Raw genomic sequence first — 27,665 nt, 5'->3', positions numbered from 1 at the left:
AAAAAAAGAACTTTATTTTTTACAGCAATTTTAGGCGCACAGAAAATTGAGTAGAAGGTACAGAAATTGCTCACATATCTCCTTTCCCCACACATGTATAGCTTCCCACCTTAGCAACATTCACCACCAGAGTGGTACATTTGTTATAACTAATGAAAATACTCAAGGTTTTTAAACACACTCTTCATTAAGTTGAAGTAATTCCTATCTATTCCTAACTTGCTGAGAGTTTTTAATTACAAACGAATATTGGATTTTATCAAATGCTTTTTCTGCATTAATTGATATAATCATCTTCTTTAGCCTGCCAATTCTTCCTCCTCATCCTGTTAATTTGGGGGCTTCTGATGATGAGGCTTGCTATGAAAATTGAGTCTTGGTGGAAAGCCAGGTGTCAGTCATGAAGTATTATAAATGAAATTCAAAGGAATGGATTCATAATACATAGTACAGGAATTCTCTACTGTACATTAAAATTGAGTGGCAGTCAGTGGAATTAAGTATGAATTCTTAAAAAATAGTACAGAAAAGGATACATGTATGTTGCATTCTGGAGCAAAGAGGAATGTATTGCCTAATGAGAAACAAAACCACTATTTTCTAGGATTCACTGTGCCTTAAGCATTGTGACCTCATTTCAATAATGAGTACTGCATAATAATACTTCTTCAACTTTACAGGGACCTACAACCTATTCATTCTATCTCATTTTCACTATTTTTAACCTTCCACCCCTCTTATCCCTATTTTCCTTCCTATCCAGTTTTGATCATGGTCCATGTTTATAATTGCTCCCCTGCTAATATCCTTTATCTCCCTTGTCCCACTCTTCCCTGGTTGTAGTTGCTTGACCCTCAATCCTATGAAATCCAACTCTCCAACTACTCCAGGGCTGCACACACATGCAAAAATTGGCTCTAGAGGAAGTTCAAATTTGTGACCACCAATATCGTATGAGCATTTAGGCCCAACAGTCCTAAGGACCAGCATTTTCATTATCTATGTTCTACTTACTCGTCCTCTTAGATTAGTATATCCTTTTCCTTTTTTCTTCAAACCTTTAACACCTTCTTCCTCATCTTCACTCAGCTGATTTTTGCTTCACACTTTATTGAGAAAATAGAAACAACAGAAAAGAAAAGAATGTTCACAAACATCCACTACCACAGGTACCCACTTAACCATCTTCCTACTGGTTCCTACAAATGAATTGCCTGACCTCAAACAAAGACCCACGCCTTTTCTTCTAGAACCCATCCCCTCTCACCGGTTATAGGACAAGATTCCAAGAAATCCCTTTCTTTCTTGCATCATCAAGATTTTCCCCATGAGTAGATCACTTCCATTAGCATATAAACATGCTATAATTAACTCTCCCCCCATCCAAAAATGATGTTCCTTTCTCTACTACTCTTTAAAGAAAGGCCCCTGGAAATACTTGCCTGCACTCTCCATGTACTACTGCTCTTTTTCCATTCACTCTTGAACGTTCTTCAGTTAGGCTTTTTCCTCCAACACTCCACTGAGACTGTTCACGTGAAGGTCACTAATGACTTGCACAATGCCAAAGATAATGATCACTTCTTGGACCACATATTTTTGACTATTTGCAATACTGACAGAAAAATCCTGATCTTCCCCTCAAATCTGCCGCTCCCTAAGCTTTTGCCATCTTAATAAATTGCGAAGTGGTTTCACCAATAACCAATCCCAAGAGAGGACTTCCACTCTGGAGGACAGAAGAGATCGTCATCACTGTGTCAACCACAAGGAACAGGAGTCAGAACACTTCTGTCCACTGCATCCTCGGCTGCAGTGTTACCAATTCCCTGAGTCTATGAGACAGAACACACTCATATGCAACACGTTATATGAAGCAAGTTAATTACTTACAGATAGGCAGCAAGAAACAAAAGAAGCCTGTGATCCATTGTGAGTAGGTTCCCCAAGGTTCGAGAAAGCTGCCTTGAGCAGATGGAGTCTTGATTGTGCCTGCTTCAGTTGCACCACAGCTGAGGAACCTGGAAAGGCAGCCCGCCCTCCACCACAGGGGCAGTGTGACTCAATGGATGAGCTTTGGAGGTAACCTTCCTTCTCAGGAGAGAGGAACAGTCCCCGGGCTGTCCCGGGCAGTTCCTCTTTAACTTGAGATGTTAGATTCCCTAGGAAGTACAGGAATAAGGTCCAGGCTGTTTCAGGCAGTTCCTCCTTATCTCAGGACATTGCATTCCCAGCACATTCTACAGTTATTCCTGGTAACTATAAACAAGAAAGGGGGAGAACTGGGTGGGTCCAGGGCCATTCAGGGAACTGTCCTGTGATAAATGTCAACTTCATCCATCTAGCTGCTCAGATCAAACATCCTGGTATCAACCTTGAGGTTTCTTACCTACACCTCATGTATAATCCTTCAGCAAAACTCTACCACTTCTCACCACCCCTCTACTACCCTCCTTATCCAAGCTACAATCATCTCTTGCATGGATTATTTCAATTACCTTCTTTTTTATCTTTCAGCGAATGTTCATTAAATCTACCGGAAGGACTTTTCTAAAACATACAATAGGTCATGTCATTCCTCAGGTCAAAAGTTGACCATCCATCAACTTTCATGGCTCTTTCCAATTGAAAGTCAACTTTTATCAGTTGCTTTCCATCACTTAGTAGAAGTCTTAAGTACTTACAATAGCCTACAAAACCTTATCCAATCTTGGCTCCCCATTATTTTTCCAACCCCACCTACTTTTCCTTTTTTCCTACTTTGCTCGTCTCTGGCCACCCAGACCTGCTTGCCATATCTCAGATACCAGCAACATTCCTCTATCAACTCCTTTGCTTTTGTTGTTCCCTCTTCCCCAGATATCAATATACTTCACTTCCTACAGATCCTTGTTCAAATTTGAGGGCTTCCCTATCGTATTTAGTATTGTAACCCTTTCTTCCTGGGCCCAGCACTTTTTTACTTCATTTAAAAAAAATTTGTCTGCTCCCTTATTAGAATGCAAGTTCCACAAGATCAGGAATTTTAATCTGTTTTGTTCACTTTGCCAAGAACAGTACCTTGCACACATTTGTTGCTTAATAAATATTTGTTGAATAAATGAGTGAATGAATGAATAGCAGAGATGACAACCTTTGGACAGGTTTCCAAAGAGAAGCCTTGTGGTCTAATACTTGCATTAGTTACCATGTTGAAAAGAGATTGCTGTAAATTGGGCAACACATCCTAGCCCCTTCCTATGGTACACAGAATATCTAAGGAGAGCTGCAGTCCTTTGAGAGGTGTGGAGAAGATCCTGGGCCAGAAGAACAGACCCAGGTTCTCATCAGCACAGAGATGAAGCTTACTGAGAATAGCTCCACTGGATGAAAGCAAATAGCACTCATACCAGCTATGCCTGAACATGGCATCATGTGAAATGACCAATAACTGTGGTATGCAGTTCTAGGTCCAATAGTTTTTTATTGTGGGGATCTCAGAGGGAATTATGACATTGGGAATCATTTTCATGAGGCCACAAATAGTGCTGCCAAGTGGCTTAATTTTTTTATCATCTTTGTTATAATTGTTGTCATCTTTATGATTATCCTTTCATAATTATTGGAGTGATTATGAGGAGAAAAGCACCAGGCTAATACAGGTTGAACATCCTTAATCCAAAAATCTGAAATCTGATGCTCCAAAATCCAAAACTATTTGAATGCCAACATGATGCACTCCAGGTAATAAGTGGAAAATTCCACACCTGACTTTACGTAATGGGTCACAGTCAAACAGTCAAAACTTTGTTTCATGCACAAAACTATTAAAAATATGATATTAAATTACCTTCAGGCTATGGTGTTTAAAGGGCATATAAAACATAAATGAATTTTGTGTTTAGATTTGGGTCCCAGCCCTAAGATATCTCACTATGTATATGCAAATATTCCAAAATCTGAAATCCAAAACACTTCTTGACCAAAACATTTAGAATAAGGGATTTTTGATATTTCCCAAGTTTCTGTGAGTTAGATTCAGGCGATTCAGGCAAGAGAGCTAAAATATCTCTCCCAATATAACTTGGGTCATTGTTTCTCAGATGCTTTAGATGCATGAATGTTGCTGGAGATTTTAGAAAATCTGGTGGTTTCTGTCTTCTTTCTACCTCCCCTTTTATTACTAAAGAATGGTAGTCAAGGTAATTTGAATTTAGATCTTCTAAAGTCCCTTCTCTTAATAACTTCACACATTCCTGACAAGTGCTGTTTAGAGTGGCAGACTGAGTTAATGCAGAGGAAGATGGTTTAGAAAATAAAAAAGTTTAAAAAGGGGAATGTTTACATCCTGATTTTCTTTCATGTTTCAAGTGAGGAGTTTGAATACTTTAGATTATAGGGGCAATAAAAATTGCTGGAGGTCCACTTCTCTTTAATAAATTTTAAGAACAGTTTAAATTGTTGGTCCAAAGAAGGGGAAAATAGTAATGAAGAGGAAAAGGGAGGAGAGACAGCTGGGTAGAAGATGAGGGTGCAGAAGGGTAAATGTGTAGTCACTCTTTTCTCTTGTCTCACCAGATGCTACTTAACCTATTTGTCATTGGGATGAGCAGGATGAGGCAAACTACTTTATGTTCAGAATAGGTTCTTCCAGTAGGGTGAATGCAGCTTCCAAAAATAAAGGAGAGTAGGAAGGAAGGTAAGAAGAAAAGGAAAGAAAATAAAAGATAAAAGTAGTGCAGAAGGTATTCTCAAAGTATCTTTTGCTGTGTTTAAAATGGGTACACAGGCTATGTGAAGGGAAAATGTGAATAGGCAAAGCTGGTGCCTACAAGATGCCAGCAGAGTAGACAAACTCTAAACAGTAAAACCTGTTTTGAAAAAACTGGTTGGTTGACGTTATGTAATTAGTTCATCTTCTTTTCCATTTTATTGATGCTGTCATTAATTTCCCATTAATGTCCCTTTCTTGGCTTGTGTAACTTTAGAGCTGCACAGTGAGAACTTAAAAAAAGAATAAGAATAAAGTTGGTTTTATTTTTTCATTTTCAAATAATTTCAAACTTACAGAAAATTTGCATGAATGAATTTAATAAATTTGCATGAATAGTATGGTGGACTCCTGAATATACTTCTCCCAGAGACCCGATTCAAGTTTTGCCGGTTGTTCTCATGTCTTTATAGTAAAAAGGTCCAGTTCAGGAGAAGATGTTACACTCCATTGTCTGCCATGTCTCTCTATCTTCTTTTAGTCTGAACGAGTTCTGCAATCTCTACTTGACTTTCATGACCTTGACATTTTCGAAGGTCAGTTATTCAATAGAAGTTCTCCAAATTTCTGTTGTCCGATGTTTCCTCTTGATTATAACCAGGTTATAAATTTTAGAGAAGTGATGTTGTGTTTTTCTCATTGCATTTGATTAGGTGACATACGATATTGATTTTTCCAATTACTGGGAGTGTTAACTTTGATCACTTCATCAGATAGTATCTGTTAGGTTTCTCCACTATAATGTTAACTTTTTCTCCCTTTGTAATTAAACATTTTGTAGAAAGATACTTTGAAACTCTGTAAAATTCTGTTTCTTATCTCACTTTCATCCACTAATTTTAGCATTTATTGATGTCTTGCTTGAATTCCTTTTGTATTTATTACTTGGCATTCTAATTTAAGAAATAATCTCTTACCCAATCTCTTACCCATTTATTTTCTTCCCATTTATCTGTTTACTTATTATATAATTGTGGATTCATGGGTTCCTCTTTATGCAGTGGATTATAATCCACTACTCTCATTACTTATTTTTATGCTTAAGTTGTTCCAGATTTGGTCAGTAGTTCCTTCAAGGTGGCTCCTGGATCCTTTGGTCATGTTCTCATTGTTTTTCTGAGAACTTTCTTACTTTCTGGCTCAACATATTCAAAGCTCCTTATTCTTCCCCTGTTCTGCTTTTAGAGTCTCAATAAACTCTTGTTTCTTATAGTGGAAAGCATTTAGAAATCAAGACTGGGCATTAAATTTGCTCATTGCTGCTCAGGCATTTTTGCTCCCAGGTCCCTTCAATGGATACATACAGACACACCCTTAAATCCATGTTTATTTACATGTCATATATACTAATATATCCACTCTTCCAATTCCAATCTAATACCACATCATTCATCTCAACTTTTCCTCTTTCCATGTTTGTACCTTCTCCAGCATTAGGAAAGTGGACTCCCCATGTGGAGCCAAGCATCTGATTCTAGCAGGCCTCTGCCCTGCTCAGCAGCCCTCCCTCCATAGACCCTGACTCCCATCAAACTGCCTTCATGCCCACTCCAGCTCCTGCTTTGTGTGGAACCTGACACTCACTGACACCCTTTCAACGGAAAGAAAGAGAGGCGAGGATTGGCCTCATTTTCTAACTGACCTTTCTGCATTGGCTGGCTATTTAGGCATCATGTAAACATAGTAGTGAATTGGTAACAGTGTTCTTAAAACAGCAGAGTTATAGCATGTATTTTATTTATTCAAATTCAACTTAATTAAAATACTGAAAATACTGTAAGATGGCACATACTTTCTATGCACATCTCTATATACACATTGCTGTATAGGAAGGGATCCACAAAATCATGGTTTACTGCAATGTGTGCACAGTTTAGGAATTTTTTTCAAGTGCAAATTTGACATTAGGTGCCTCTTATATGCTGATTTCAAAATCTAACTCGTCTGTCAAGTAGGACTCTATTATATAGCCTAAATTGTCTCAACATCTAGTCAAATTCTTTCTCCAGGAGAATCATCATTTGGTTTCCAAAAAGGAAGCTGAGAGGATCACACGCTGATTCTAGAACATATTACTTATTCAGGAAAAATGATAGTTTTTTTTTTGGTAGGTAATCCTTTCTAAAATGTAGATTAATGCTCTGGTGACAAGTTTCTAGGCTAGAGCTAGGGAAAAGTAGGGTCTTGGCTGTGGGACCAACTCCAATAGAGTGGCTCACTGGGAGCAACTGGACACGGGAGCAACAATGCCTGAGCAGCAATGAGCAAATTTAATGCCCAGTCTTGATTTCTAAACGCATTTTTCCACTGTAAGAAACAAGAGTTTATTGAGACTCTAAAAGTAGAACAGGGGAGGAATAAAGTCAAAGGAGGCCAAGCTGAAGAGCACCCTTATCAGGCATACAGCCAAAAAGAGTGCTGGGCAGGGAAGAGGACATAAGCTTTAAACGAGAGAAGGGAGTAGTAAGGGCCAAGAAGCTGATGATGAATACTACCAAATGGAGCCTTCATTCATTCGAAATATGCGTATGAAGGACAGTATGTCCCAGAATCTTTGCTTGCTCTGTGGATACAGAAATGAATATATGTGTTTCCCGCCCTGAAGAAACTTTCATTCTAGTAGGAAGGAATCATGCCAATAGTTACAAGGTATCTCAAGAGTCTTGCTACAGTCTTTAGATTTGTGAATTTTGATAGCCGTTGGTAAATTACTTTCCACAAGGCTTATACCAAGTTATAGAGTTGGAAGCCGTTTCTAGATACTACTTTTAACACCCTTTCACACAGTATTTTATGTATTTGAAATGCACAGTTTAAGAAAGATTTAGATTAAAATTTTAGATATTTCCCCCCCTTTCTTTCCTTTTCTTGAGATGTTAAGTAAGTATGAAGGAAGTGGATAATGATTTTCTGAGAAAAAGTCAAAGTGCTTACCAGTTGTGTTTTCCCAGATCTTGATGGTACTGGACTGGTCTCCAAAGGGTACAGAAAATTATCTTTCAGTTAAAGCACTAACTTTGGTTTAGTGTTCATTAACTCTACAATTTTAGAATAGCTTTTGAGTAAATGAACATTATTCAGCTTAGTGTAAAGTTGTCTGGACTTTACAAAACCAGGCAGTCATAACAAACTTTTCTGCAGGCGGTAATGTGGCTGGCAGAGACCTATTTTGAGGATTTAAAGAAATGATAGATTACTCTCAGTGATTATAAATAATAAGCAATGCTATCTGTGATATTTACCTACTGCAGAATTTTGGCTTTTGAAAATGGAATTCGGCTCCTTTCCCTTTACTTTTAGATATTTATTGTTCATTAGTGAGCTCTCTTTTATAGCTGCTAGTGGACCTTCTTTTGCTGCTGACATGCTTTCAGTTCCATAGAGTTTGTGGGCAAAATGGTATTAGAAAAGCAAGTAAATCATCCTGATGTTCTATATATTATCTTGGCAAATAATTCTTTGGGCAAGAGCTCTAGACTAATAAATGAGAACATGTGGATAATTTAGAATTGTTTCTTTTTTAGAATCAATAGCCTGGGAATTGAAAAATTCAAAGTGCTTTTCCATGGCATTATTGTTTGAATTAATTTTTTACAAAACAATTTCAGTTCATTTGGAACTGGCTCTGTGTCTCTTCAATTTGTACTCTGAGAAAGAACTGAAGAACACTGAACTTTGGAAAAAATTTAATAAAGTCAGTTCACAATGGAACACCAGAAGATAAAGTTCCTCAGGCCTAATTCTTTTGGAATTGTGGGAACAGACAGGAGGTGAAATCAGCAGCTGTCCATCCATCTGCAGAGCAGAAGCTCCCCTCTCAGGCTGGCAGTAGCAGGCAAAGACTGGTGAAATGAGACTGAGGTCAAGACTACAATTCGTTCTCTTGTTTTAATGCAATTTCAACTAGCTAATATGTAGAAGGCATTTCAGGAGCATTAACATTTTGAGCCTTAGGCAATCAGATCTGAAGGCTCATTCTGTTTGATTCGTAATGTGGATTATATTTTATAAGGTTGCTAAGACTTGATTATTTGCACATCCTAGAGGGTATAGCTCCTGCTCTGAACATTTAAAAGGAAACTGCTATAGAACATTGAACACTAAACAGAAAGCTACTATAGGTAAATCTCATAGAAATAAAAAAATTCTATAATCATAGTGTTAAAATTAAATGTTTGGATGATTATCACATCAGCAGTTTGACTATCTTGGTAACCACTGAAAACGAAGGAGTGGCACAAAGAGCCATTGGTGCATTTTATAACACTGCAGGTTAGCATAGTGATAACACTTTTATTCAGACCATATAGAAACATGAACATTCGTCTCACATCTACTTGCAACTATATCTTTACAGATAGATATAAAGACATATATACACCCAAGTAAGACACAGTTATCACAGAAAGTGTTTGTAAACATTAATGTTAACTTGTGGACATACATTGATTTGAAACAAATCCTTTACTTTAAATAGCTTTGATTTTCTGTCTAGAAGATGAAAGAGAACATTAATAGCCATCACTTATGAAGTTTACCTAGTTGGATGTTAGCGCTTCTAAAAATGAATCAATATTCATTACTTTCCCACATTGAAAGATTAAAGGAATAAATAATTTTTTGAAACTGAAAATGAAATTCTCAGAAATGTCAAGAAAATCTTTAGTGCAGTCTCATTTTAAGAAAAATTGAAGAGAGATCATAAAAACCATTTGATATTAAAAAGGCTATTGTTATATAATGTAACCCAATTAATTAGGATCTGCTTAATTTGAAATATGTAACAGAGTAAAGGTAAAATATGTTTTGCTTCTTGTAACTTGTTTAAAAAACCCCATATAGTTAATAAAAATAAAAATGAGAAGAAGATAAAATTTATCCCAGGAATTGTGTGCTGAAGTATCACCTATTTGTACATAGTTCAGTCCCCATTGCCCCCAAAACTGTATGTGTTCAGAGGTTTTCTGGAGGGTCTTATGCAGAAGTTTGTTCAACTTAAACTGAAGGAAGACATACTGTCACTATCAAAGCTAAAGTTGAAGCATGGGGGTTGGGGAATGGTCAAAACTTTTTCATGGTCCCCAGGTTAAAAAAAAAGCCCTTTCTCTAGTGTGTGTGCATGTTTTTTTTGTTTTGTTTGGTTTTGTTTTTTGGTTTAACTCTAAAAACAAGACTTGTTCAGTGACAGCCACATAAAGGTTAAATGGAGGATTATAGATTAAATGTTACTATTCTAGTGCATCTTTTAATTTGCTCCTATACTGAATCCATAGGAAACTGGATATATGTCAGAATGTCATGGACAGATTGATGTTATCAATGGGTATAGCAATTAAAATGCATTTCCTGAATTGGAAAGCGCAATACATTGCTTTTAGACACAAAGCATAGATTTCGCTCATTAAGAATAACTAGGGAGTTAAATTCTAGGGTTTCTGCAGTCTTACTCATGGTATTTGACTGCCTTGGTTCTATAATCGGATTTTAGCAAGCCTATAAAAATACTTAAAACTTTTTTGTTGTTGGTGGTGTGCTTCCAGCATAGATAATGGATAGCTTATGACATTCAGGTTATAGGTCAAATCTGAGGCCTTATTGCATATCCGGGGAAAATTACTTTTTGAGTAACATATAGTACAACCTTCAACTCTTAATAGGGCAGGAGGAGTTCAGATACAAACACTTACACATACAAAGTGACCACATATGATTTCTACTTGTTCTGAAATGACTCCATAAATGCGATTTAAAAATTTATTTCTCTACCACAACACACAAAAAATGTAGCAATAAATTCTAACACGTTCAGGTGAAGCCATTCCTTTTCACACAGCTATTCAAAAGATTATTATAACATCTCTAATACATGAAGAATGTTTGGGAACCTATAACACATTTCTTGTGTGTCTCAATTAAAAAAGACATTTCAACGCACTATACTGACTTTTCCTTATTCCCTTGTAACTGCAACATAATTAAAAAATAAACCGAGTAAGGTAATTCAATGCAAATTAAATCGGATGTTAGAAGTAAGCTGCATATGAGATTAAATCAGATATGGGAGCTTTTTCTAAAACAGGACTAAACAGTGTTTCAAATCACCTAGAATCAATTATCATGGGACACTGTTGTAGAAATGATGATACTGAGTTAAAAAACATTTTTCTTATGAAAAAATCACAAGTCAGAGCTTGCCACTTATGTTATGCAAGGTAAGTTTGGTGATGATCTTGTAAATGAATATCGACTTTTGTGTAGATCATATTTCTATCTATGAAACTTCTGGTCAAATGCCACTTCAGATTTTTTGTTTTTCTTGGAAACAAATTGCTATTTATTATCACATTTCTTTGTAAGTCTAGCTTTATACAACAATAAAAAAAAACCCTCCAGAACCTATATATGTATTGTTACTGGCTGACCCACAAGGTGGCACTAAAGAGAAAAGTGACAAAAGTGATGATCACAGGCAAGTTAGATATTAAATCAATTCTATTATGAGAATTAAATCTATTTCATAAAATGATACCAAATTTTAATATGCCGATAACTCAAAACAGTTATCTTTAGGTTCATTTTTTTTTAATAGAGACTGTTCTAGAGCCAAAAGTTTCATTCAATCAAGCAGCTGGTTATTTTCAAGAGTTAATAATTGAAATTTTTGTGTAGTTATTTTGTGGGAAAGTTATTTCTCTTTCCAGATACAGACTCCATGATTATTATTTGATTATAAACTCTGTTTCTCTTTTATTTTTTGTATAGTGCCTAGTGCTTAATGTTGTTAATACAAATGTAAAAAAAAGACCCAACATATTTAACTTTGTAATACAAAGCATACTAACATATTTAGATTTTAATATTTGTAATTATAGCATACAAATAAATTTTTTAATGAACAAGAAAAAGCCATTTTAGCCAAAGTCTAATTGTTTGAACTTCAAGAATAATTCTTGGATCCCCAAATATATTTTTCACCTGACTTTCAAGGCACTTGGAGAGTAACTTCTGAGCCTGTATAGGGATGTGAATGGGACAATACTCTCAGAAAAACATGTACAGAGAAAGAAAAAATGATATGTTGGTGTAGCCTTAGTGTGTAACCCTGAAATTAAAGAGGTACGGAGGATTCCTATAGTGTCATGTGGTGGAAGAAACTGGTAATTTTCTAGCAAACATCCCTGTATATAAACAAGGAAAAGGCATGAACACCCCCCTCCCAGAAAAAAAGAGCGATTTTTCAGTTCACGATTAATATATTATTTATATACAGATCTAGTACCTGAAGAAAAAAATCAGAATACGTCTTTTTCCATAGTTTGAAAGTAGGAATTCAGTGAGGTTTTAAAATAAAACAATTATAATTATTGTTGTATATTTGTTATATATACACATATTGTGATCTATTCTCTAACAGAAGGTGTGTTTCTCATGTCAAATGACTGTATCTTTGGCCAGAATCCTCACTTAGCAAAACTATATATATTTTATATTATGTTATATATCATTAAAAATAAAAAAACACTGTAGTTGAAAATTAGCTTTTAAAATTTACATACAGTGATATGACCTCAATACTAGCGACATTTCATTATCTAAAAGAAAAATTTCACCATATTTCTTCCAATGTCTCTTCATCAGCCCATTTATAATAATCACTTGTTACTCAGATTCAAGAAAATACTGTAATTACCTCATTTAAACAGCTATATTGATAGACATTTACGTATTAAGCAGAATCTATCTGTAGTGAGCGAAGTTTTTAAGTGATAAACAATATTTTATTATTAAATGAAAGAATGGGGAATAAATGATTGGAAGACAGAAAAACATATATGGACTAGAAGATACATGTGGATGAAATAAAGCAGGATATTTTATGTCTTTGTGTGACTTTACATTAATATTTATCTGTTGCTCCTTTGAAGCAGATACTTTTCTTGGCTTGAAAGAGGTGAGGGACCATTCAAATTATGTAAATTTGCGCTGTCAAATAAGCCTGGGTTAAATATATATTTTTGGATGCATTGAAGAGGTAAGATTCCTAAAGCACGTAAACTGCTTATTCTGCAGTATGAAAATAAGCTATAGTCAACTCTTTCAATTAATTAGTTCTCAATCCAGGAGTAATAATGTTGCGGGTTTTCTTTTTATCATTATCTTACAAAATTATAATTATTTCTTTGTTCAGGGTCATACTAGATTATTCATTTATTCAACAAACATGTAGCACTTACCATGTGCTAGGCACTGTCCTCTCCAAGGAGTATAGACCAGGCATGTTTGCTTCAGTGCTATATCCCTAGCACAGTGCCTGGCACTGACTTCATAATTTATGTAGCAAGTATTCATTATGCAATTGGATAGTTTATATTTGGCTTACCTTTCAGGAAATAGTGTGACATAAAGGTTAAATATAAAGGTGATGAAATGACCTGCCTGGCTTTGAATTCCAGCTCTGCCATCTACTAATTAAATGACTCTGGCCAAGATATTTAATCTTTTTCAGCCTCAGTTTCTTGATTTGTCAAGTGGAGGAAATAATAGCATGGACCTGAAGGTGGTGATTTGCATGATTACATAAGACAGCATAAAATGCTTAGACAAATACTTGGTACAAGTTAAGCCCTTGAAAAATCTTAGCTATTATTATTATTTTCATTAATTCTTCCTGCCATATTTATCTGGAAACATGGATTTCAGCAATTTAAGTTCATGGTAACAGTTATAGGAGTAATAGGAGTATATTCACTATTTCCATTTCTTGAGTGACTAGACAAATTAACTAGTTCAATGGAAACATTTCTGGAACAATACTTAATTTTTATTGTTTGTAGACTTTGGTCTATATTATGTTTGCAGGTTTCATGAATAAATTGTAAACATTTCCATGATCTATACTTTGACTTTTTATAGAGCTTTCTTATCGAAGTCATAAACCAAAGAGCCTAGAGTGAACGCTAAAGAGTTTTAACCTAGCATGAGAACCCCTCAGATAATGATATAACTTTCTTGAGATACTAATTCTGTCTTTGGATATAACATGAAATGCTAAAATTGGAAATGACACTTGAATTATTTGGTCATTCTTTTCCTTACATTTGCTCTCTAGAGATATCCATTTTATGCTGTGAGGCTTGTTCTAGCTTGGTATAAACATAATCATGAGACTTTTCTGGGACTAATAACACATAGTATTATATTAATAGGTTAGGAAATGTTTCTATTAAAAACAACTTCAAGTATGAGGCTGCAATGAGCTCTTATCACACCATTGCACTCCAGCCTGGGCGACAGAGTGAGACCTAATATCTAAAAAAATATATATATAATAAAAAGTAAAAATAAAAAATGAAAAAAGATAAAAACAAATTCATGGTTTCACAGGTTTTTATGAGGTAAAAAGATATAATCAAATTTAGATGTAAATCTCATTTAGATTAATCCTTTTAAATACACAAGTCAGACAACTAACAGTTAAATGAAGGTGTTAATTGTTGTGGACAAACTACAGAAATCGTGAAATGTCACCATCTCAATTATAGCTGATTTTAAATAATTCTTTCCTCATCTTCAAGATCTTGAGGAATGTTCTGTCTGGAAGGCTAGTTCTTATATGAAACCCCACAACAACATCAACAGATCAGTGGGTCAAATGTTATAAAATTTTGAAAGTCTGCAATATAAAAATATTAATAAACTTTGCAGTAATGTTAATTTCTCCAAATTAAAAATTTCATCAAATGATCAGTTTCAAATTTCAAACTGCTGTTTTGCTATTGCCACATGGCGGCACCACTTCAGCTGCTAAACAGAAACTTCACCATTCTTTTTTCATATTGGTCTCCAGTTGAGGGAGGTCTTCAGAAACATATCCCTCTCATACGATACATCAGCCTAGTTTTGACTGCCAGAGTAGTAAGATTTGTTTGTTTCCCCCTGTCCTTTTTCTACTACAGTGTGCTTTTATAAAATTTACCCATTAAAGTTTTAGTTTTTAGCTGAATTATTTTTTGCTTCTCATGAAGAAGATTAAATATTTCTTGAGAACAAAAAGAGGGTACTATGTTAGCTTCTGTACTGTATATTTTTCACAGAAGTCCAGAGATGAAAGATACCCCCAAATCTAACTCCTTTACACATTGAGAAATTGAGTCCATTAAGTACTGGCTTAGGACAATAGAGGAAGATGAAGGTGATCAGGATCTAGTTCTTTCTCCCGAGCCAAGCTGTTTCTGGACATGAGGTTTTACTCACATGTGAAGAGACTGAGTACCCAAGGACACCTAACTATGTGCTTCTATATACAAACCAGTGTGAAAATAAACAAAAAAGGCAGTTAAATTGTAAACAATCAAATATAAGACCGTGAAGCCAATACATTCACTGAAGATAGTTCATTTTGATCTTTTCAGGACCAAGGTGTAGATTTTATTTAAAACAACTTCTGTTTGGCCTCATGTATATTAAATATTCAGACAATTTTTACTTTTACAAGCCCCTGAATCAAATATGGCCACATCATGACTTCAGTGATATTTATTAGCTAAATAAAGTAATCATAAAATTCTCCTAACAAACATGTTTCTGAGAGAAGCATCAGGTACTTTGGGAAGTTTAATTTCCTTGTTTACAGCACTGCATGGCTCCAGTATTGGCAAAATCAAACCTATCTTGAATCCAGTGACCTATAACACTGAAAGCAACTTTAAAAAGGAATATTAGCAAACTATGTCTTTAATATTTTTGTGAGGTACGAACTCTGAAATTTCACCCCCCCCCCCACTTTTGCTTTGAAGGTAGAATGAACATTCTCTAGAAAAAATAATATTTAAAAATTATTTTACTAAAGTGCTTGTTTCTTCTACTAAAGTGCTTGTTTCTTCGGGAAAGTGTACTAGATACTTTCAGAAATTAAAAAAAGAAAACTCACTGAAAACCTTTGTAACACTGATATGAAAGGAAGAAATATTTACCTACTTGATCTTGATAGTAAGTTTTCTTATGCAAAGTTACCTTCAAGGGGAATCCATGAGCTAGTAAGTTGTGTCCATTCTATATTAATAATCTTATGTCCACTCCACTTGGGTCTGAAAAAATAATCCATTTACTAATTTAATCACAGTTAGTAGAGACTTTATTAATTGGTAAATGTATTATTTAATTCTGAAATATTTGAGACTTTCCTTGTAGTAATTTTCAGAAGCACATAAACACATTGATGAAATACAAAGAAGAACAGATGGAGGTTAAAGAGAGGAAAGAGGTAACGGACTGAGAACCGTGAGTGAGGGAAAGGGGAAAGATGAAGAGAACTGGGTTAAAGCGTACAAACACACAGCAAAACAGAAGGAATCTAGCTGTTCAATGTTTGAGAGCACAGTAGGGTGACTATACCTTGCAAAAATGTATTGTACTCAGGTGATGGACACCTTAAATACCCTGACTTGATCACTACATATTATGTGCATGTAACAAAATTTCTCATGTATCCCACAAATTTGTACACATTTTTTAAAAAAGACAAACAGAAAAAGCCTTCTTTGAATCTTTTCTTGACTAATGTTTTAGAAAGAGAAAGTCTTAAAGATCCCTTAGTGGGTAACCTCTTCCTTTAGGCAGTGGGTCTTAGACTCCCCGGGATGATTCCAGAGGCCTCTGATAATCAAATGTATTAAATCCATGGATATTGGATCAGTAATACTGAATTACCAGTTTAAAACCCTAAAGTCAGAGAAGTCTGGTGACCTGCTGAGGATCTCAGGGCTCCTCTTACTTGCTTGCACTATAGTTCCTGATTCTGTGAAAACAAACCAATGAACCCCAACTCCTCAACTCTTAAAATGCATACAGCCAGATACATATGGACAGCAAGAGCACAGACATTTAAAAACAGAGCAGAAAAAAGTAACTTGAACAGAATGTGGCATTTCCCTTGGTCTGTTGCTAACGGCCCACATACAACATGCTTAAAAAATCCCACCCTGGCACTTATTTTCATCATCATTTAAAAATGATTCAAATGGACATTTAGAATGTATGGCATTGAGCATGTATCCCATCTGGGGATAAATGAGAAAGGGCTTCCTCGAGCAGTGCTGTGTTTTTAGTGGTTATCAGGCTAAGGTTAACGTGTAATTGGTCTCTTCTCTTTGGTCATGCTTTTAAAGCCAAACACAATATTTTAATTGTCTATTTTCAGTACTCCAAAGCCAGAAGCATTAACTATTTCTTTTTGTAAGAAAATAGCTATGGACATGATTTGTAAAATGCCTTCAAGATTTGAAGACATGAAAGAAACATGTAAAAAGGAATTACCTCATTTTCTTTCTATTATTCACTTTTTTTAATTAACCCAGAAGCCAATCACACTTTGTTTTACTAAACACTGGAGACTCCTGCTTCCTAGCTGTCACCTTTGGGATGGCTGTCTTCTGAATATTGTTCCAATTAGAGTTCTTCACACAAATTCTGAGGGTTGGCTATCCCACATACTTATACATACTCTGGAGTATAATTTTAAACTCCAATATACTCAGACAAGAGTCCATAACCAGCCAATGGGCTATGAACCTATTTTGATGCTGCCTGCTGTCAGCAAACTGTCTATTGATAACTATCCTAACAAAGTTTAAACAATGTTCATGGTAACACTGGAAAGCTGCAAGAAAGTAATTATGGCTAGGTGAAATGAAAAACTGACCAATCATGGAATATATTCGTTCACTGTTCTATTAAGCCCAGCTTTTCTCAGTCTCAAGGTTTTGGTTCTGAATGTTACACTGTAGGCATTGTGTTTTAGTCATTTCCCCAGTCTAAAGATGGGAATTATCCTATGGGGAAAACATCACCTTGCTTTGGCCTTTACTTCCGGAGGATTTTAATGCTTCATTGCTAACATTATTTTAGTACTGCACACCTGGACATATCGCACAGTATAATGTAATATATGTAGTCAGGTTTTGGAGAATTTATTTCAATTTACATACAATCCTCCAAATCCTCTGGCGAGCTTGATGTGAAATCTGACACAGCCACATCTCCCTAGCAGGATCTTCCTTTGCTCTCTATGTTAATAGCCAAAGGCTCCAAGGATCTCTCCGTGGAGCGCCGTGGGGCTAAGAAGTCAGGAAGAGGGGTGACTGCGGGGCTTGTTGCGCTGAAGATTTACAATGTACTTCTTGCAGGCGGCTCAGCAACCCCCTCTGTGGCTGTGGGTGTCTGGTGTGACAGAGCGGAAAAAAGCTCTCTAATCTCCCAGTGCCTGCCTCTGCCGCTCAGCCGCTCCCCTCCCTCCCGCCTTTCCTGCCTCCTCGCGCGCTCTCTCTCCTTTGCCTTTCTCGGGGAGTTTCAGTCCCTCAATGCAGCTGGAGTAGCCCTGGCAATCTAAACCCGAAGCCTCTGTATATACACACACGCACACACGCGCACACACACGCACTTCGGCTCTCCCCCTGGGGATATGGAGCAAACCCAGAGCTTCATCTACCTGAAGGGGATGGCCCGGCCGGACACTTCTTTCTCACTTGTCATCTCCGGAGGGCAGAGCAAGACTGGAATGAGGGAGGCTCGCTGTCGGGTCTGCAACCTCCTGCCGTTTGCCGCCACCGCCGCTTAAAGTGCAGGGTGGAGAAGGCTTTTTCCAGGACGGATCTCCGTTGTAGCTTCGCGGCCCTGGGACTTCCTCCTGCTGGTTCACTCTAGTCTCTCCCACCTTGGCCATCCTTTCCTCTCCAGCTGCAGGGTGTATGGCTCGGGTGCCTCCCGTGCTGTGGCCGCCGTCACTGCTGCTGCGAGCACATTCCACCCAGAGGACCGAACGCCGCCGCTAGAGTGGGGGAAGAAAGCGGAAGCCCTAACTTCCCTCTCTACACCCTCGCTCTTCCCACCGCTCCCGTCCTTCTCCCCAGCCGAGGACCGGTTGGAAGGCTCCCGCGGAAAGCGAGTCGAGAGCGCGGCGCAGGGGAGGGAGAGCCGGGAGCCGCAGGCGCGCAAGGGCGGGGGCAGCATGTGCCCCGGCGCCGGGTGCTCGCCCGAGAAGTAGCGCGCGCTGGGCAAGCAAGACGCTTTCCAAGTTGGGCGCTTCCCAGAGCTCGCAGCCCGGCGTCCAGAGTGAGGCGGGGCTGATGGGGGTCGCGGAAGCTGCCGTCGCTTGTGGCCAGAACCCGTCTTAAAAGAACCCGGGCCAGCATCCCCAGTCGCGCGCCCTTGGCCCGCGTGCGCTCTCCGATGCCTGCTCTGGCTGTGGCCCGGGTGGCCCGCCCGCGGGGGGTGCCGGAGGGGGCGGGGGAGGAGGAGGCGGTGTGATGGCCCTGGACGGCGAGCTGGGGGAGCAAGAGGAGGAGAAGAAAAAGAAGAAGAAGAAAAAGAAGAGGAAGAAGAAGAAGGAGGAGGAGGAGGAGGAGGAGGGGGCCGAGAAGAGCAGCTCACCCTTCGCGGCCGCGATGGGGGAAGACGACGCCGCGCTTCGGGCTGGCGGCAGGGGGCTCTCCGACCCGTGGGCAGACTCAGTGGGAGTGCGACCCCGCACCACGGAGCGCCACATCGCGGTACACAAGCGGCTTGTGCTGGCCTTCGCCGTGTCCCTCGTGGCACTGCTCGCGGTCACAATGCTAGCCGTGCTGCTCAGCCTGCGCTTCGACGAGTGCGGGGCGAGTGCCACGCCGGGCGCCGACGGTGGCCCCGCAGGCTTTCCGGAGCGCGGCGGCAACGGGAGCCTTCCTGGATCAGCCCGGCGCAACCACCACGCAGGCGGGGACTCCTCGCAGCCCGAGGCGGGTGGGGTGGCCAGTCCGGGGACCCCGTCGGCCCAGCCGCCGTCGGAGGAGGAGCGGGAGCCGTGGCAGCCGTGGACGCAGCTGCGCCTGTCGGGCCACCTGAAGCCGCTGCACTACAATCTGATGCTCACCGCCTTCATGGAGAACTTCACCTTCTCCGGGGAGGTCAACGTGGAGATCGCGTGCCGGAACGCCACCCGCTACGTAGTGCTGCACGCTTCCCGAGTGGCGGTGGAGAAAGTGCAGCTGGCCGAGGACCGGGCGTTCGGGGCTGTCCCTGTGGCCGGTTTTTTCCTCTACCCGCAAACCCAGGTCTTAGTGGTGGTGCTGAATAGGACACTGGACGCGGAGAGGAATTACAATCTGAAGATTATCTACAACGCGCTCATCGAGAATGAGCTCCTGGGCTTCTTCCGCAGCTCCTATGTGCTCCACGGGGAGAGAAGGTATGGAGGGAGGCGGTGCCCCGCGCCGCCCCACCCCGCCGCGCGGCTCGAACCTCTGGGCGGCCTGCGACCCCGGGGACCCAGCTGGCTTCCAATACCCGGGAAGCCAGGGGTGGGGGAAGGAAACGAAAGCGGAGTAGGGCAGTCAGAACCCCGGGGTCTCCCAGATGCCTTGTGGTCTCGCTGCCGCCAACTCCGCAAACTGACTCACCGGTGCCAAAAGATGAATGCTGCCCCCTCCGCTAGTCGGGACCTCTCCTCTTCCTGTCGGAGTTACTTAGCCATTGAAACGCAGGGCTCTTTTTCTGAAGGGTAGCTGATAATCTGAGCGATGCCAGAGTGACATGAAAAGCTTGCCAAGTTACTGTCGAGGGAAAATACGTGGCGCTGAAGGCCAAGACAACAGCGCATCCAGTTTAGCATGTCAGGGCAGGTCAGGGACACACCGTTCTCCACCCCCACCCCCAACATGCCCATCTTCTCTGAATATTAGTAGTCTCCTACCAGGTGCAGAGCAGAGGATGGGCTTTGGCTGCGTAAAGTTTCCCCAAACTTCAAGTTGAGATTCGGAGTGAAAAGAGTGGTTTCCAGAGATAGGCTGAGAGGACCGGGACGGGGGTGGAGGTTGCCAAGGCCAGAGCCAGCGATAAGTGGTCTTGCGGGCGCTGCCAGCTGTGTGCTAAGGCAGGGCGACTCCAGTTGTTTGTTTATGAGTTGCTGCCTCTGGAGATGATTCCAGTGGTCAAGGGGTGGGAAAGCTAGTGGTCAGTCTCAAATGCCTTGTTAGTATCTTCGCCGCGTTTTACATTTGTGTAGTTTTGTATTTTTATAAAAAATTTCCGAGAGGCCGTGGAGCTTTTCACCACTTGTTTAGAGCTCAGACTTCGTAATCCAATAGAACTGAGTTCGAATCTCTGCTGTTCATCTAACTCTGGTGGAGGTTTGAGGAAGGTAATTAACCTTTTCCTGACATGACTACTTCTAGTGCTTATTGCACACCCATGTACTCAATCCGACAAAAACCCTATGAGGTAGACGCTATTATCAGCATTCCCTATTTTACAGGTGGGGAAATGGAGGAGGCACAGGTGGGTCACATAGCTTGACCAAGATCACCAGGAGTGAGCAGACAAAGCTCGGATTTAGACCCAGGGAGTTTGGTTCTTGAGCCTAGACTTTTAATTCTAACTTGGGGATACCAATAATAATATTCTACTTGTAGGATTGGTGTAGACGTCTATGAGTGAATGCATTACAAAGTACTTACCCCTGTGCCTGGCATATAGAGTATCCACCATAAATGCTAGCTCTCATGAGTGTCTTGTGGCAGTAAGCTCTCAGGTATATTGTTGAATGAATAAGTGATTCTTGTTCTTTGCTCTAACTCCCTCGTTGCTAAGATAACTTCGATTAATTAAATGACTGAGGGCAGATGAACAACCAAAGTGAGCTTAAAAATTAAACCAACAACTTTAGAAGAGGAGGCAGGTTACAGATCAGTAATGAGGCAGAGCCTCTCCTTTTCTCAGGTGATTCTCCTAACAGCGGAAAATGGGCTCGGAGAAGCCCAGGGCCCTGGAGGTGAGCAGGCTTGTCAGTGGAGAGCTAGCACTTGAACTTTGGTCCTCTAATCCCTGGACCAGACAGAGCTTATGGTGTTTGGAAACTCTCAGAAGAAGTTATTGTGTAAGAGGCTGGGGAAATTGCAGTGTGTTGCGAAAGTAAGCAAAAGTTTTATTATTTATAGAGTTCTATGAAGTAACCTCCTATAAGTAAAACGCCCAATGCTTTAGTAGTTGTATGATAGTTAAAACCGCCTATAAGTGAATGTATATTCACTTTCTTACTCCTGACATCAGATATGGATATTTTAAACCCCCTTCTACCACTTCCTCCAACATGTTCTAAAGAATATAGATTAAAAATATTTTTTAAACCCAGAATTATGTCAAATATGGGGGAAAGGCATAGAAAACAAATTTGCGTACCATGTTTAGGAACAAGCTTGTTATGTCAAAATGTCAATAGTGGGAGTTGCATATTATTACTGATAGATCTTGCTGTGGTGAAATAAATGCTCTTGAAAAATCCTGTTTTTTGAGCCATGCCAAAATATGTTTGGCAGACTGAGCTTGTTTTGGTCAATGCTTTCAAATTAACGGGACTCTTAAAAAGACCAGATGTTTCTGCTTGACCCGTAACTGATTTCTTGTACGCCTAGTGCATATTTGTATTCAAACTCTCTTGCAGTTTTCCCCAAAGAAGTAAGTAACTTGGTTGGAAGTTCAACCTAGTTAACATATAGTTAAACTCTTCATCCCATTAGAAATGCAGAACTCAGTGTTCTGAAAATCCCAGGATTGTTTCATTTCTAAACAGCATCTTAGAGAAAGTCCTTGTTTCTCATTTTTTTCCTTCCTCATTATTATTACTAGAGTAAATCTGATAATTTCTTGGATGTTTCTACTGGAGTTAATAAGGCAAAAGAAATAAATCTAATAAACCATTTCATAGTTATGCAAACTTTCTATTTATTAAACTTTTTTTGTTACTATAGCCACTTGGAGCATGGAGCATTTTTAAACAGACCTATATCAGCATCTCAGCTAGGGTTGGACTTTTATCGGTGATTATTTTGTCCACAAAATGCAATGTAAATTGGCATTTTAAAACCCACTTTCAAATAGGACGCAGATGCAAGCCCTGAATTTTCATTTGATTAATGATTAAACATTTTGGTCTTTAGATATAATTTTGCCAATTTAATTATAGGATAATATCTGTAATAAAAACAAATATGTAATCTGATAAAGGAAGTCATATTGAGCAACTTGAAATGCTTAAAAGAGCAATACTACAATGCAGTCCACTTCTCTTAGCCTATGTGGAAACACTAACTCATTAAAATCCTATCAGTCTGATTCTTCAACTTGCTTCTCAGAGACCTGAGCAAAAGAATTTTGGTGACGGCAGGGAAATTAGATTCCGCTGTGTGCTATATACCTTGGACCCCTGGAAGGTTTTACTCACCGCTGGGTGTTGTAGGTAGCCTGGCTTTGTACAACTGGGAAGGCTTGCTTTTCCTGATTTCCATACTGTAACGTACAAAGGTTAGAAGACAAGCTTCCCCTTGAAGCCCAAGGTTTCCCAAGTTGAGACAAATTCTCTACTCTTGGTTACTACACTTGTTGAATATTGAAAATAAATTCTCCTAAAATCCACATGTCTACGCACCAAGAAGTAAATTAGGCAGAATACATACTCACTTTTTCATCAACTAGGTGTGCAGCAGGCAGATAAAAACAGGTGTGTATTTATGCTGTAGTCTCCGACAAGAGAGTATGCTTGCTTAGAATTAGGTAAAATGTTCATTTACCTGAAATAATTGCTGCTTTTGGGTAGCCAGATGGTGAGCACACCCATGTTCAAAGTAGGGTACCTTAATTTAGATCCAGATGGTTGAATTGAAAGGGAAATATAGCCAAGATAAAGAACATTTTGTTCACTTTCAAAAGGGAGACCGTTTTTCTTTGACAAACTTTAATAGGATCTATAACATGCCAAAGTGAGACGACATTAAAAATATGAGGTCCTTTTCTATAAAGGATTGTTTAGAGAGAAACTATAGTCTCCAAGTAAAATGGGAAAATAGTAGTGGTAGTTCTCAAAGAGAATTGGGACCATCCTTTTGCAAAAATCTTGGGGAGAGAATGGAGGATTTTATCTCTGGGTAGGCATTTGCTCTACTGTGGTATTTGTGTGATCTGATGCCTTGTAATTTACTCAGAATGAATTAATACTCATGGTATTTAATACAAACAAGAAATTCACTACATTATTTTTAGATTGAAAGCAACTTCATTTCTCCCATTCACTTTGGTAAGAAGATAGATGAACATGAGCAAGTAGGAGTATATCGCTTTTTGTCCCTCTATAGAGGACTGTGAACTGAAAAAAATCTTTGAGAACCATTTGTTTCCGTAAAAACTTTTTTCTGTGATTCCTTAATGGACTTAGCTCATTGTTTTTGTGTCAGGCTCACATAACCATATGGCAAAACTGAGTTCAGTGCTGGATTTTGAACACAATTCAAAATGCCACCAGTAAACCATATCTAGACAATGTTTACTAAAAAAAAAGCTCTGACCATGTGATAATGATTCATTCAGGGAGAAAATTTATGCAATTGGTGTTTGTCTTGCTGCGTTTTCTGTAGTGCCATTCGATTTGATCACCCTGGATAATAATTAAATATACAGTTTTTTCAAATTAATTAACAAAATTGTATATATTTATCATGTATAACCTAATGTTTTGAAGTATGCATACATTTGGAACAAATGTAGTTAATTAACAAATGCATCATCTCATATAGCTATTTTTGTGGTGAGAATATTTAACATCTACTCTCAACAGTTTTCAAGAATGTAATATATTGTCATTAATTATAGTCACCTTGCTTTACAATAAATCCCTTGAACTTATTCCTTTTATCTAAGTAATTATATATCCTTTGACCAGTAACTCCTCAACTCCATTCTTCCCCTAACCTCTTAGCATCTGGTAAACATCATTCTACTCTCTGATTCAATGAGGTCAACTTTTTTAGATTCCACATATTACTGAGATCATGCAATATTTGTCTTTTTGTGCCTGGCTTATTCACTTACATGAAGTCTTCCAGTTCATCCATGTTGTCTCAAATGACAGGATTTCCTTCTGTTTATGGCTGAATAGTATTTTATTAGTGTATGTATACATTTTCTTTATCCATCCATTCATTGATGAACTCTTAGGTTGGTTCTATATCTCGGCTACTGTGAATAATGCTGCAATAAGCATGTTGCAGATATCTCCTCAACATGATGATTTCTTTTTCTTTGGATATATGATCCCCCAGTAGTGGGATTGCCAGATCATGTGGTAGTTCTATTTTTAATTTTTGGATGAACCTCCGTACTATTTTCAATAATGGCTGTACTAATTTATAGTGTACTCATTTTCACCAACAGTGTACAAGGGTTCTTTTTGCTCCACATCCTTGCTAACAGTTGTTATCTTTTGTCTATTTGATAATAGCCATTCTTACAGGTGTGAGTTGACATCTCACTGTGGTTGCATTTCCGTGATGATTAAGTGATGTTGAACATTTTTTCATATACCAGTTGGCCATTTGTATGTCTTATTTTGAGAAATTTTCATTCAGGTCTTTTGTCCACTTTAAAAAATCAGATTTTGTTTTTTCTTGCTATTGAGTTGTTTGATTTCATTATATATTTTGGTTATTAATCACTTATAGATGTACAGATTGTGAATATTTTCTCCCATTCTATAGGTTGTCTTTTTACTCTATTGTTTATTTCCTTTGCTGTGCAGAAACGTTTTAGTTTGATGCAATCTGGTTTGTCTGTTTTTTGCTTTTGTTGCCTGTGCAGTTGCCTTTGTTTTTATTTACTCAATGCAACTCCAAACTGAGCCTATCTGCTTTGGATCCCTTTCAAATAAAGATGGACCTGATACTGGCTTTCCCAGTATTTGTTTGGTTTGCACAACATGTTTGTTTATTTAAACTGATTGTTGCCACTGTGTATGTGGATGGACTTGAGCAAACAATGCAGGACATGTTTTAGGTTTTCTTGAGGGTGGTGACATTTGGTCAATATGATTTACAAAAATAGGACTTACCCCTGTAAGTATGACTTCAAGGAGTGATACAAAAACAGTGAGGAAGAAATAATTTACCTTTAAGGCATAAATGCTTTACAGTCTTTAAGGAGGGCATCCCTCCTTCACCCCCATGCTCATCCTCCCAACCCCTAGCAATCATAATCTTCATCATCACCATCATCATCGTCATCATCATTTCTCAATTCTTTGCATGTTCTTTACTTCCTTCCAGATTTACGTTACTGGCCAGCTTCCACCAGGGTTTTTCAAATTTCATGCCATCCTACTTTCTACTGCAGGTGACTACATACTTTCCCCCACAGAAAGAATTTTACTAGGCAAAATTTTGGAAAATTCAAACGTGAAAAATACTTCTGCCTTTTCCAGTTTCCTGGACAACCTGAAATCATGCACAAACAGGCACAGCTGTATGGTGGTGGTGGCAGTGTGAGGGTAGAATAAGACTAGCAATGTTGCATGGAGCTGAATAAGGGTGAAGAACCCAGGCTCACCCTTTCTGCCTTCTTTGCCTCCAAGCTTCTGAATGCCTGGGTGGGCCTGACATTTATAGAACTCTGGCCCCAGTTGTACAGGGACAGGGTGAATTAATTCCTCCCAGTGCACACCTATGTGTGTGCTGCAGGATGAAGTTTTGTTTTAATCATTCACATCTTTCCTTATGACTACACAACTAAAAAAAGAAAAATCAGAGGATAGACAAAGAAAGTAGTTCAAAAACTATGGTTGTTGGTTACTTTTTACATCTTTTAAAAATAGATTATTTTTAAAAATCTTATATCTTTTAAAAAGTAGTCCACTTTTGTTGTGTTGCTAGATGGAAAAGTGTGTGTGTGTTTAGTGTGTTCATTCTGTTCCTCCTATGCAAGGACTGTGGAACCAGACTGCTTGGCCTCATATCCTGACTCTGCCACTTATTAGCTTTAAGACCTTGGCCGGATTTCCTAATTGCTGTGTGTCTAGTGTCCTCATCTGGAAAATGGAGATAATGATATTCTATTGTACAGGGTTGTTGTGATGATTACATCAGTAATAAAGCACTTAGAACAGTGTCTGATAATTGGTAAGCACATCTGTGATTATTAAATATAATTTTATTATTCCATGGCTGGAGATCTGCTACTTGGGCTAGTACCAGGTTGTGTAGGACCAAAATTCTTGCTTTGGGGTTTCCTCTTGCTGGCAAAACAGTGGGGAAATGGTCACCGTGGACATTGCTTTGGCTGCTGTTTGTTTTTACCACCTAAGCAGAGTTCAAAAGACAGGGAATGGGAAAAGAAGGTGGGAAGGAAGAAGAAGAGCCTGGTCACCAGAAAAAAGAGAAGGAAAAGAAAGGTTGTGGTATTTCAGCCAGAGAACCTCCCAGCTTGGATCAAATACTGGGAGATGGAGAGGGTTGAGGGAGCAGAAAGACTGAGGGAAACAAGAGAAACGCACAAGTCTCTGATTACAGCACTGCTCTCTATTAGCAGTGAGAATAGCAGGAACCAGAGACTGAAGGATCAGAAGGGTACCAGTACAGCAAGAAGAAAAGCCCTAAGTACCAAGGGAAAGGCATCTCAATCATTAGATATTGTTCCTAAGACTTTATGTGAGTTTTGACAACAGCAGTACTTTATAATACTTACGTAATGTTTTGCCTCTTTCCAATAAAAAAACATGAATCTCAGACACTAATTTTATTTATTTTTATGAAAACCTATTATGACCCGGGAAAGTCATTTTAATGCATTCATAATACCCTTCAACAATGATGATCAAGTACGCAGTACTTATTTTTGGTAAGCGTATTTAGTACATAAATGGTGAAACAATTATGAATATTATGCTCTGTTTTTATAACACGATTATTCACATATGCACCACTTCCTACATACATATTGCTGGCATTATTGCCTTATGTTTTTAGTTTACTCCAATGGTTATTTAAAAAAAATAGACTACACACTTGCTTATAGTATTGAATATTCAGCAGGAGTACTTCTCTTCTGAAATAGCAGAGGTTTAATG

General features: G+C 38.7%; 2 protein-coding genes across 8 annotated transcripts in view; one reads left to right on the top strand and one right to left on the bottom strand.

The window, feature by feature from the left end:
- On the bottom strand, positions 1-23,318 carry LOC100589236. Of its 7 annotated transcripts, none has more exons than XM_030819976.1 (3): positions 18,237-18,972; positions 1,015-2,259; positions 1-574 (listed from the first exon to the last, which is right to left on the bottom strand). In XM_030819976.1, exon 1 carries the CDS (start codon positions 18,755-18,757, stop codon positions 18,443-18,445), a length of 315 nt encoding a protein of 104 aa, XP_030675836.1. In that variant the 5' UTR covers positions 18,758-18,972; the 3' UTR covers positions 1-574; positions 1,015-2,259; positions 18,237-18,442. The 7 variants fall into 7 exon arrangements, 6 of the variants coding, with proteins under 6 accessions (XP_030675836.1, XP_030675835.1, XP_030675837.1 ...); XM_030819975.1 differs by having other exon boundaries at positions 1-1,553; positions 1,894-2,259; XM_030819977.1 differs by having other exon boundaries at positions 1-1,106; positions 1,894-2,259.
- The window catches only part of TRHDE (thyrotropin releasing hormone degrading enzyme), a 388,816-nt gene continuing 380,097 nt past the window's right edge, over positions 18,947-27,665 (top strand). The window contains exon 1 of the mRNA XM_003259555.4: positions 18,947-19,970. Coding sequence (XP_003259603.3) covers positions 19,054-19,970 — 917 coding nt within the window. The 5' untranslated portion in view covers positions 18,947-19,053. The remainder of the gene's footprint in view (positions 19,971-27,665) is intronic.

The sequence above is a fragment of the Nomascus leucogenys genome, chromosome 10, assembly GCF_006542625.1.
Source record: "Nomascus leucogenys isolate Asia chromosome 10, Asia_NLE_v1, whole genome shotgun sequence".
Taxonomy (NCBI): domain Eukaryota; kingdom Metazoa; phylum Chordata; class Mammalia; order Primates; family Hylobatidae; genus Nomascus; species Nomascus leucogenys.
This window is presented reverse-complemented; position numbering and strand designations above follow the sequence as displayed.